The 12,192-nt window shown below is 49.9% G+C and overlaps 3 protein-coding genes across 3 annotated transcripts; 2 read left to right on the forward strand and 1 right to left on the reverse strand.

The window, feature by feature from the left end:
* The first annotated feature begins 3,874 nt into the window (after positions 1 to 3,874).
* LOC134290630 (uncharacterized) lies at positions 3,875 to 4,717 on the forward strand. Its single transcript, XM_062857804.1, has one exon. It carries the CDS (start codon positions 3,875 to 3,877, stop codon positions 4,715 to 4,717), a length of 843 nt encoding a protein of 280 aa, XP_062713788.1.
* A 580-nt stretch (positions 4,718 to 5,297) lies between these two features.
* On the reverse strand, positions 5,298 to 5,819 carry LOC134290631 (uncharacterized). Its single transcript, XM_062857805.1, has one exon. It carries the CDS (start codon positions 5,817 to 5,819, stop codon positions 5,298 to 5,300), a length of 522 nt encoding a protein of 173 aa, XP_062713789.1.
* Positions 5,820 to 6,233: 414 nt separating this feature from the next.
* LOC134290633 (uncharacterized) lies at positions 6,234 to 10,903 on the forward strand. The gene is made up of 2 exons (XM_062857806.1): positions 6,234 to 6,424; positions 6,466 to 10,903. The coding sequence occupies exons 1-2, from the start codon at positions 6,234 to 6,236 to the stop codon at positions 10,901 to 10,903; spliced, it is 4,629 nt and encodes a 1,542-aa protein (XP_062713790.1).
* Positions 10,904 to 12,192: the final 1,289 nt, after the last annotated feature.

Raw genomic sequence — 12,192 nt, forward strand, 5'->3', positions numbered from 1 at the left:
TTAGACCGAAAAAAAGCAAGGGCAACTATTCCCGAAGGTGTCCACTGGTCGTCCAAGGTTAACATGGATTAAGAAAGCTATCGCTGCCACCAAAAATAAGATTTGGGTAAATTATATGCGCTCAATGAGAAAAATGGCAAAGAAACGCGAAATCAGCGACTTAACGGCATGGCATATCGAAAAGGAAAATTACGGTGGCTTTTATGATCCTTCGACCATAGAAAAAAAACTTACATTATTACCAATGGCATCCAGGAGCTACGAGTAGCGCCATATAAGAAAGTCTTTAATTTGCCCGAACGCAACCTCCGTTTTTTTTCGATTTCCGAAAAACTATCGATCCGTACCAAATTCCAGAATCAATAGTTATTATAACTTTTGTTTGTGTGTCAATGTCTACACCATGAGGCAATGTCAAAATAAAAAAATAAATTCAAAAATTATTAATCTTGACTTTGACACTACCACGGATACTTTTCGACATTTGCGCGTGGACAAATCACGAGCTAGGTTGCCACTTAGTCATTATGCAAGTGTTAAACTAAGAAAATCAACACTTTTTACTCACAGCCTACTATGATATGAGTTATAGCTTAAATGCCTGCAAATAAAACCAATACATTGTCTTCAAAAGTAAAACTGGAATTTTATTTAACGATGGTGCAAACATTATCACGCATACGGTATTGTATATTTGGTCGGCGTTAAGTCAGAGGGGACCAAGTAACAAATTTGACGAAAATGGGATTTTTAGGGCATTTGATTAAGAATTATTTTACCTACTTGGAACATTCATCCGATTTTCTTAATGTATCAATTAACGAGAGTTATAGCACAATTTTCTTTTGATTGAACTGCGAAAATTGATAATAGTGTGCAGTTAGAGTGGACCATATGCTTGATGTTAGGAGATTTGAAAAATATGTATTGGTTAAAATCCAATATTAAAAACAGTTTATCATCTAAATATAATACGTTTCCAAATCTTATGACTTCCTGACGCATTTTCTGAAGATTATCAAGAAAGCACGTGCAAATCTATTTTATTTTGGTCAATATCCAATTTTCCACAAAATCGTGTTGAAGCATATTGTGGCATTTCGCGTGCAGACAGAGTGGACCATGTGTCTCTAAGAAAAATAGTTGGATTTACCTTATTTTTCGTAACCCTTTCCAAATCAAAATATGTTCGTTTAGTAGCTGTTGGGCATCATATTGAAATGCACCAAAACCCGTTTCATGAAGAAATTGATTTTACCGGTTATTTAAGAAATGTGTACTTGGTTCACACTGTCTGAACGATTTTTTGAAAAACGCCAGTCCTCTGAATAAATTATTACGAACTGTGTAACTACAATATTTCAAAAAAGTTCCGAACTATTAAAATACGCTCAAAAGTTGTTAGCTATTAAATGTTCAAGTTAAGAATTCCTTAAAAGCTCATTAATTGACTAGTCTTCATATGATATTGAACTGTTGTACTTGGTCCATTCTGACTGAACATAAAAATTGAAAATGGGAATCAACAGTGTAATAACAGAAATATCAAATTTCAATCTTCCTGCTCACGTTATACACCATTCCTATTAACTGTTGTCCTACTTGTGCATTAATTTTTCATCAAATATGTAAAAACTTGAGTGTGAACTGCAGTTGGTTGTAGATTTTCCAAAAATCGTTCAGTCAGAGTGGACTAAGTACAATCAATTACTGAGCAATTTTCGCGATCAATACAGAGCGATGCTTTGATGAATAGTTATTAAGATTTATTGCAAAAAATCAAGAACATTTGTTGAAAATCTCAAAACTTATAGAGTTGCAAACTTTAAAGTCGTTTTTCTAGAAATTAGGTAAAAGACACATGGTCCTCTCTGACTTAACGCCGACCATTTATATTATTAATTTGAATGTCTAAGTGTATAATAAATGTTGATCTCCACAATTTTGTGTTTGAGTTATGTTTATTTTACGCTTAGTAGTTTAAGGTGTCTCTTTATTTATTCAATGGCAATGACATGGCGGAATCTGGGAAGGGGTCTTGTAATTTTGGTCCGAAGAAGTGAAGGAAGTGACGGTTGAGTCTTGCTGATTGAAGTTCCGCGAGTGCTTTTAAAACCTGAAAGTGCAATGGTGAACAGAGAACCCAATAGCTGAAATACCATTTTAAATAAAAACTTTCGTTAAAGTTCACCTGTACGGGTCAATGTTGTGTCGCATCACGGACGGCCAGCAAAGTGCACCTTCGGATGATGAATCATCACATTGTAAGTGCTGGCCGAGTTAGACACATTTGACCATAACGTACAACTGATCCCGAGCGAGAACGTGATGCAAAAGAACAATCGGTCGAAGAGTTTCGTGGTGACCGACCGTATCTTGAAATGTGGTGTTACGTCAAGTCTGTTGGTGTCGGTCCTTATGAGGTGCAACTCGCTCGAAGACCACGAAGATTGTGCGCGCAAAGTACCACTTCTCGGACCCGGAACTACGGCCCTACGCTATAATGGCCAATAACCATCAAAGCCCCACCTTGTGATTCTGTGGGGAAAGATGTCCTCTGGCTAATTGTGAGGGCAACCTGAATCGAAAACAAAGAAGAAGTCGATGCAGTGGAAGAAGAAACACCGGAGAAGAAGAAGAAGAAGAAGGATGTCCAAGTAAGCCCCAGCGCATACAGGACCGGACGATCATCGTAGCAGCAACGGCCGCAACGTACCGGTGAGCTCAAGCCAAAACCCCCTTGTTACAATAATACAATAAAAAAACACTGTTAGAGCGAGATACAATATTGATCGAGAGTCTTATTTTACATGGACATCCCTAGATAGCACACCGATTCCAAATATTCTCTCCAACCGGTTCGCTCTTTATATACCTGCAGCTGGCGATCGTGTCGCCAGCTGCGTAATACATAAGCGATAAATAGTGTAGGTAGCAGATAGGAAAACAGCTGTTTTGAGTTCAGTCTAAATAAACCGCCGCGGAGGAAACATCTCCTCTTTTCGTTGTAATAAAATTAGTGTCTGTTCGCGTAATAAAAGTGTTTCCGTTCGTAACAAACGTAATTCTATCAAGTGTCCGAAAGAACAACCCGCGGCGGGCGCGAACATTTGGTCCTTCGAGCCGGATTAGGCGTTTTCGGACACTTTTAGGGACATTTCCCGGAGTTTTTTGTGAGGATAAGCCAAAGGTCCTCAGTGTGAAGTGCTGGTGGAAGAACACGGACAATAAGTGCGCGAAAGCCGTCGGCAATAAATTTGCACGGCTCGGAAGGCAGCGGAGTGAAGTTTCCGCCGGTGTTCAGTGCTCCTGAAGAAGAAAAGTCTGGCAAGTGCCAGTGAATGTTTCCTGCGCCATTGTTGCAGCGGTGCGCGGTGCTTGGAGCAACAACCAGCCAGGAGATCGCGGCGCCATCACGAGGAAAAGCGCCCTTGAAGGAGGACATCTTGCGGGACGAAACCAAGGTGCTGTCGTCGAAGCGAAGGAGCCCAGCAGCCCGGAGGACATTTTACTTTGGGAAGTATAGTGCATGTTGGGTGGAGATTGCATGTTGGGTGGAATTGGCGGCAATAAATTTATGAAAGTGCATGCGAGTTGCTTATTTTGGAGCGTAGCCCTGAGGTGTCCGCTAGTTAATTTGTCTCGGTGTTCGCTGGATTTGTCGGCTTGTTTGGTCTTCTCTGGTCGTAACCCCCTCGCTGCTGTCTAATTGTCGGCGAGCAGTCAAACTGTCTCTCGAGGTCGCAAATTTTGTGGAACGTCGAGTCGATCGCGAGTGTTTTGGTGCAAGTGCAAGTGCTGTGCAGTGTCGAATTTGATTGATTGCGTTTTACGCAGTTAATCGCAGTGCAGTGCTGTGTTCAAATAGTTATCAATGGCCGATCTACGCGCCCTTGGTAAGAGTGAACGGCGTGTGTTGAATACGTTGGAAGGATTGGAGAATTTCGCGCGAGGGTACGATCCTATCCAGGACGAATCTCAAGTAGCAGTGCGCCTGGAATCCCTAGAAGGAATTTGCAAGGAGTTCTACGCGATTCGGGAACGGATTGAGCTGCTAACAGATGAAACCGCTGAAGATGAAGATGACAAGGATGTACGAGCGCGCGAAAAGGCCAACCTGGCGGCGCTTACCGAATTCGAGGAGCGGTATTTTCGCTTGAAGGCCAGTCTCACATCGAAGCGAGCTCCCCCACCACCAATCGCGACGACATCCGGAATCGGTCAACCTGGTGACCGGTTGGAATCTTCTTTTTCAAAGGTGAAGCTGCCAGAGATTCGCCTTCCGTCGTTTGGTGGGAGGATTAAGGAGTGGGTCCCGTTCCGAGACAGCTTTTGCAGCATGATCCATGAGAACAAGCAACTCAACGACATGGACAGGTTCAGCTATTTGAAGTCGGCTCTTTCTGGAGAAGCGTTGCAAGAGATCGAGTCTGTGGAGCTTTCAGCTGCAAACTACAGCGTGGCGTGGAAGGCGCTGGAATCCCGCTACGAGAACAAAAAACTCATAGTGAAGGCCCACCTCGATGCTCTGTTTGCCGTGGAAGGCATGAAGCGCGAAAGTTACGACGGCTTGAGCAACCTCATCAGCGGGTTCGAGAAAAACCTCCAGATGCTGCAGAAGATTGGAGAAGACACCGCTGCGTGGAGCATTCATGCTGAACGAACTTCATTTCATGCAACATCTGACCACCACCGAAACTATACAGACCTCGAATGACAGGGGTACGTTTGACGGGCTCGATTGGAATCTGCTCCGGATGATCGGAGCCAGGGGCGATCGTGATTAACTGGTGTGCGGAGGCCGATGGGTTCGACCTCCGCCGGTGGAGAAGATCTGCGTTCTGCCCATCCGTGACAATATTGTTTCGTCGAACGGGGAGAACTAAGTCTCCTCCACCGGCGGAGGTCGAACCCATCGGCCTCCGCACACCAGTTAATCACGATCGCCCCTGGCTCCGATCATCCGGAGCAGATTCCAATCGAGCCCGTCAAACGTACCCCTGTCATTCGAGGTCTGTATAGTTTCGGTGGTGGTCAGATGTTGCATGAAATGAAGTTCGTTCAGCATGAATGCTCCAGCGGCGTCCAACGCCAGCGCTCCGGCGCACCGTTAGTCTCGTACTATATTTGGTACCAAATTTGACTCTTTGAGGTCACCTGCAACCGTATCTGGTAGAGGACAGAAGTGCGCATCCTGCCCTTGGCGCGCTACAAGTGGTCGTCATCTAGCTTGGCCAGTGAGATCGACGTTCGCAGTACGTAGCTTCGTCAAACCAGTTGCAGCCCGTAGGTAGTACTCAAAAGGTCAACAGGTCAGTCTGCCATTTCAGAGGCGGTCGTTCTTCATCCTTCAGAACCACCATGGTTCCTACTGCAACGTTGTTCCGACGTACAGTCCATTTTGTCCGATTGTGGAGGTCCGACAGGTAAAGCTTGGACCAGTTTTTCCACAACTGCTGTGTGTACCGTTGAGCCTTTTGGAAGGCTGACAGTCGATTCTCGGGAATTCCATCCAGATCTGGTTCCGGAATGGCCGTGAGGGGACGCTGAATGAGGAAATGCCCGGGAGTTAACGCTTCGAAATCGTCCGGGTCATTACTGAGCGGCGTCAGCGGCCTGGAATTCAAAACTGCCTCCGCCTGGGTCAAAATCGTTGCCATCTCGTCGTACAGAAGCGTGCGCGTGCCGATCGTCCGTTTGAACAGCATCTTGAACGATTTGACTGCTGACTCCCACAGTCCGCCGAAGTTTGGCGACCGTGCTGGGATAAAGCGGAATTCTATCTGCTCCTCGTTCGCTTCCTTGCCGGTGATGGCCATTGGATGTGCTGACTAGACTTTCTAAACAACAGTGAGTCTCACATCGAAGCGAGCTCCCCACCACCAATCGCGACGACATCCGGAATCGGTCAACCTGGTGACCGGTTGGAATCTTCTTTTTCAAAGGTGAAGCTGCCAGAGATTCGCCTTCCGTCGTTTGGTGGGAGGATTAAGGAGTGGGTCCCGTTCCGAGACAGCTTTTGCAGCCTGATCCATGAGAACAAGCAACTCAACGACATGGACAGGTTCAGCTATTTGAAGTCGGCTCTTTCTGGAGAAGCGTTGCAAGAGATCGAGTCTGTGGAGCTTTCAGCTGCAAACTACAGCGTGGCGTGGAAGGCGCTGGAATCCCGCTAAGAGAACAAAAAACTCATAGTGAAGGCCCACCTCGATGCTCTGTTTGCCGTGGAAGGCATGAAGCGCGAAAGTTACGACGGCTTGAGCAACCTCATCAGCGGGTTCGAGAAAAACCTCCAGATGCTGCAGAAGATTGGAGAAGACACCGCTGCGTGGAGCACAGTTCTGGCTTACATGGTGTATTCCCGGCTGGATCCTGCTACGCTACGGCAGTGGGAAACGCACCACAACTCCAAGGACGTGCCAACGTACCAGAACATGATCGCTTTTCTTCGCAGCCATTGTGCAGTACTGCAATCCGTCGCTCCCGTGAGTTCGAAGCCGAGCGGTTCCGACTATCGCTCATCGAAGCCATCCGTGTGCCATACCACCGTCAAACCGTCGAGAAAGTGCCCATTCTGCGGAGATTCGTGGCATCCCGCTTTCGTCTGTGGAAAGTTCCAGCGGTTGCAGATTGCGGAGCGGCTTCGAAGGCAAGGCTGTGCCGAAACTGTCTCAGCCTTGGCCATTGGGCCCGATACTGCGACAAGGGAACCTGTCGTCACTGCCAGCAGAAGCACCACACTCTTCTGCATGGAGCACCAATCCGATCCTCCGTTCCACAATCGCAGTCAAACCCTCCGACACAAACCAGACAACAGCCACAATCCTCGCAACCAAGACCGAACCCGAGACCACAGACATCAAACGCTAGCAACACTACACCCAGCAACTCTCAACGACCTAGCACTCAGTCACCAGCCACCAACACTGCCACATCCACCACTCAAACACACATTGCACTCCCAGTTACTCCCACACACAACATTCTGCTCTCCACCGCCCTTGTGAGGGTCCAAGATCGTCACGGCAATACTATGCTAGCACGAGCCCTGCTGGATTCGTGTTCCCAGCACTGCCTGATGACGAAAGAGTTCTCCAGCAGAATGCATTTCCACGCGTCGCCATCACTTCTCTCCGTTCAAGGGATCGGTTCGTCGATCAGCACGTCGACGAAACTCGTCAGCGCTGTAGTTCGGCCAAGGTTGGAGGACATGTCGGCTTTCTCGCAAGAGATGCATTTCAACGTTCTCCCGCGGCTGACTGTTTCGCTACCGACAGCCAGTTGTAGCATCAGCGGATGGAACCTTCCCGAAGCAGCCTTCCTCGCCGATCCGCGTTTCCACGAACCAGGACCGGTAGACATCATAATCGGAGCAGAGTATTACATGGACCTGCTTCGAAGCGAGCGACACAAGGCGACTGAAGATGGACCTACGCTACAGAATACTGAGTTTGGCTGGATCGTCTCCGGCAAGATACCCGATCACCCTGTCGGTGGATCGCCATCCTTGACTTTCGTCTGCTCCACGAACGATCTTCAAGACCAGCTCACGAAGTTCTGGGACCTAGAAACCTGTCGAAGTCACAGTACGCAGTCACTGGAAGAGTCAGCTTGCGAGGCGTATTTCAACCGGACAACCGTACGAGACGAGGCCGGCAGATTCATTGTGACCCTGCCGAAGAAGGAGAGTGTAATCAGTCGGCTAGGTTATTCCGAGACAACAGCGATCAAGCGACTGATGGGAATGGAAAGACGATTCGTAGCTAATCCCGAGCTGAAAGCGATGTACGCCGAGTTCATACGCGAATACCTCGAGCTAGGGCACATGAAGGAAGTGGAAAGCGATGCTGAAGAAGTCAGGAGGTACTTTCTGCCGCACCACGCAGTTCTGAAACCGGACAGCACGACCACAAAACTGCGAGTGGTTTTTGATGCTTCGTGCCAGACGTCGACCGGTGTTTCCTTGAACGATGCGTTGATGGTTGGTCCCGTCGTGCAGGACGACCTATCCAGCATCTGTCTACGGTTCCGAACACACCGCATAGCCGTGAACGCCGACATTGCCAAGATGTACCGTATGATCCGAGTCCAGCCCCAAGATTACCCGTTGCAGAGCATCAAGTGGCGGAACGATCCAAGTGAACCGCTTCGAACGTACGAGTTGACTACTGTCACGTACGGCACCTCGTCCGCTCCATACCTGGCTACAAAATGCCTACAGCGTCTCGCTGAAGACGGAAATGCGTCACACCCCGTAGCGTCAGAAGTCATCGAGAAAAACTTCTACGTGGACGACATGCTCACAGGAGTTGACACAGTTGACGAAGGTCGGCAGCTGGTGAAGGAAGTCATCGAGCTGTCGGATTCAGCGGGTTTCACGTTACGAAAATGGAACTCCAACAGCGCGGAGCTTCTCGAAGTCGTCCCGGAGAACTTGCGAGATGAACGTTCCATCCTCGCACTAGATTCCGCCGAAACAGCGATAAAAACCCTCGGTTTAGCGTGGGAACCAGCTACAGATGTCTTCCGTTTTACCTTCCCCTCGTTCAACTGGACTGCGATGATCACGAAGCGCATTGTAGTCTCCGACGTTTCGCGCCTGTTCAATCCGCTAGGTCTGGTCGGACCTGTCATCATTCAGGCCAAGATTTTCATCCAGGAGCTGTGGAAGCAGAGTTGCGGCTGGGATGACCCTCTGAGTCCCGAGTTACAGGAGCAATGGCAGGAGTACAGACGCAATCTAGCTGGATTGGAAAACCTAACTGTTCCCCGCTGGGTAGGAACCGGCGGTTATGCTACTGCTATCGAGCTACATGGCTTCTGTGATGCGTCAAACAAGGCGTATGGTGCTTGCTTCTACGTGCGAACCATCTCCGAAACGGGGGAGGTGTGTGTGAGGTTGCTGACGGCGAAGTCACGAGTCGCCCCACTCGACAACCTGAAAAAGGGGAACAAGCGTCTCTCGACTCCACGGTTGGAGTTATCGTCTGCGTTGCTGCTAGCCCACCTCTTCGAAAAGGTCGTGAGCAGCCTTGGCATACGTGCAAGGTGCTTCTTCTGGACGGACTCAACCATCGTCAAGTGTTGGCTATCGTCATCGCCGTCAAGATGGAAGCAGTTCGTCGCAAATAGGGTTTCGGAGATTCAGCACATAACGAAGGACGGTGTCTGGAATCACGTTGCTGGACTGCAGAATCCGGCGGATATTATTTCCCGCGGAATGGCTCCCGCACAGTTGCAGTACGAATCGCTCTGGTTCAGTGGGCCTTATTGGCTGAGGTTGGACGAGCGCAACTGGCCATCAGCCCCACCGATCAGCGAAGACGATTTCGATCCGGTGGATCTCGAAGTCAAGAGCGTCTCTGCAGCACTTCCGGTAATCCAACCAAGCGACATTTTCAGCCTCCGCTCATCGTTCAGCGACCTCCAGCGCATCACTGCCTGGATGTTACGATTCCGCTACAATACGCAATCGGCCAACCGAAGTACGCGACGACAAGGACCCCTCACGAAACTTGAGCTCGAGGAAGCGACAAAGGCGTTGGTTCGCCTCTGCCAACAAGAAAGCTTTCCGCAGGAGTTGGCAGACCTGACGAGCGGTAGAGCAGTTAGAGAATCGTCGAAGATCCTAGCTCTAAACCCGCAACTCGAGGACGGAATACTGTGCGTCGGCGGCCGGCTGCGTCACGCGTCAATCACAAACCGGCGCAAGCATCCATACATCCTCGATCATCGACATCCGTTCGCGTACATCGTCGTCGCCCACTACCATCTGAAGCTGCTGCATGGCGGACAACAGCTGATCATTTCGACCGTCCGAGAGCGTTTCTGGCCGACAAGCGTCCGGAATCTCGTGCGAAAGGTGCTTCACGAGTGCGTGCCCTGCTTTAGGGTCAGGCCAAAGATCCAGGATCAGCTCATGGCAGATCTCCCACCGGAGAGAGTTACTCCTTGTCCACCGTTTCAGCGCGTAGGAGTCGATTACTGCGGCCCGTTTCAAGTCGCTTACCCGCACCGACGTTCTCGGCCAGTGAAGATCTTCATCGCCGTCTACATCTGCCTCGTTACCAAGGCTGTACACTTGGAGCTAGCGGCAGACTTGTCCGCTCAAGGTTTCATCGCGACCTTGAAGCGCTTTTCCTCCCGGCGTGGCAAGCCGGAGTTAATCATGTGCGACAATGGCAGAAACTTCGTTGGAGCGAGACGTCAACTAGACGAACTTCGTCGGCTGTTCATCAACCAGCAATTCCAGTCGGACGTAGTCAGGGAAGCCAACGAGGAGCAGATAGAATTCCGCTTTATCCCAGCACGGTCGCCAAACTTCGGCGGACTGTGGGAGTCAGCAGTCAAATCGTTCAAGATGCTGTTCAAACGGACGATCGGCACGCGCACGCTTCTGTACGACGAGATGGCAACGATTTTGACCCAGGCGGAGGCAGTTTTGAATTCCAGGCCGCTGACGCCGCTCAGTAATGACCCGGACGATTTCGAAGCGTTAACTCCCGGGCATTTCCTCATTCAGCGTCCCCTCACGGCCATTCCGGAACCAGATCTGGATGGAATTCCCGAGAATCGACTGTCAGCCTTCCAAAAGGCTCAACGGTACACACAGCAGTTGTGGAAAAACTGGTCCAAGCTTTACCTGTCGGACCTCCACAATCGGACAAAATGGACTGTACGTCGGAACAACGTTGCAGTAGGAACCATGGTGGTTCTGAAGGATGAAGAACGACCGCCTCTGAAATGGCAGCTCGGCCGAGTGACAGACGTTCACGCTGGCGAAGACGGGAATGTGCGGGTCGTAACAGTCAAGACCAAGGATGGCAGCTACCGCAGAGCAGTATCGAAGATCTGCGTTCTGCCCATCCGTGACAATATTGTTTCGTCGAACGGGGAGAACTAAGTCTCCTCCACCGGCGGAGGTCGAACCCATCGGCCTCCGCACACCAGTTAATCACGATCGCCCCTGGCTCCGATCATCCGGAGCAGATTCCAATCGAGCCCGTCAAACGTACCCCTGTCATTCGAGGTCTGTATAGTTTCGGTGGTGGTCAGATGTTGCATGAAATGAAGTTCGTTCAGCATGAATGCTCCAGCGGCGTCCAACGCCAGCGCTCCGGCACACCGTTAGTCTCGTACTATATTTGGTACCAAATTTGACTCTTTGAGGTAACCTGCAACCGTATCTGGTAGAGGACAGAAGTGCGCATCCTGCCCTTGGCGCGCTACAAGTGGTCGTCATCTAGCTTGGCCACTGAGATCGACGTTCGCAGTACGTAGCTTCGTCAAACCAGTTGCAGCCCGTAGGTAGTACTCAAAAGGTCAACGCAGTGAGCAGTGAGAGGGATTCCGATGCCATCCGGCGTCCGCGGAGGCCATGATGGCCTCCGTTCCAGGCAAGTCCTTTTTTATTTTGATTATAAAGGTAAAAAAGCACCCTCTCATCTGTTCCAGCGATAGTGATCTTCATGCAGCATCACCACCGAAATTAGTCAGCCGAGCAGCCGAAGTTCCGATGGCAAACCGCCATCCCAGCACGACATTCCGTCGTCGCAGTTCCAGTCAGCAGTTCCGACGGCAGTCCCGTCCCAGCACGACAATCCGTCGTCGCAGATCCGCAGTCACTAGTTCCGACGGCAGTCCCGTCCAAGCGCGATGAATCCCGTCGCCGCAGATCACCAATCATCAGTTCCGGCGGCACAGTAACGTCCAAGCGCGACTATCCATCGCGACAGTTTGCAGCCCAGTTTGTCCAGTAAAATGTCGTCCAACACCGCACCACCAACTCAAATCCAACGAAGCGTTCACCCAGTACGAGAGTGAGAGGGACATCGGTACCGTCCGGTACCCGCGGAGGCCCGTTGGCCTCCGTTCCAGGGAAGTCTTTTTATAATGCGGTTAACAAGATTAAAAAGCACCCTCTCATCTCTTCCAGCATTTGTATTTCACTGATCTCCACCAACAATTGCGAGTTCCGACGGCGTCCGGCCGTCCCAGCGCGACAATCCGTCGCGGTAGTTTCGACAGCCATCTGTACCAACGGTTCCCGCTCGATTCCGTCGTCCAGTGCGACAATCCGTCGTCGCAATTTCGTCATCCTCCATTCCGATGATATTCAACCCTCCAGAGCGATATTCCGTCGTCGCAGTCCAGCCAGGATCGTTTAGAAACTCCGTCAACGTACTCCCACGG

This window comes from Aedes albopictus, chromosome 3 (assembly GCF_035046485.1).
Source record: "Aedes albopictus strain Foshan chromosome 3, AalbF5, whole genome shotgun sequence".
Lineage (NCBI taxonomy): Eukaryota > Metazoa > Arthropoda > Insecta > Diptera > Culicidae > Aedes > Aedes albopictus.

Coding starts and splice junctions, on each gene's coding strand:
- LOC134290630 (XM_062857804.1), top strand. CDS start 3,875: ATGGCCGATCTACGCGCCCTTGGTAAGAGTGAACGGCGTGTGTTGAAT.
- LOC134290631 (XM_062857805.1), bottom strand. CDS start 5,819: ATGGCCATCACCGGCAAGGAAGCGAACGAGGAGCAGATAGAATTCCGC.
- LOC134290633 (XM_062857806.1), top strand. CDS start 6,234: ATGAAGCGCGAAAGTTACGACGGCTTGAGCAACCTCATCAGCGGGTTC. Junction 6,425..6,465: donor AACTCCAAGGACGTGCCAAC/GTACCAGAACAT, acceptor GCCATTGTGCAG/TACTGCAATCCGTCGCTCCC.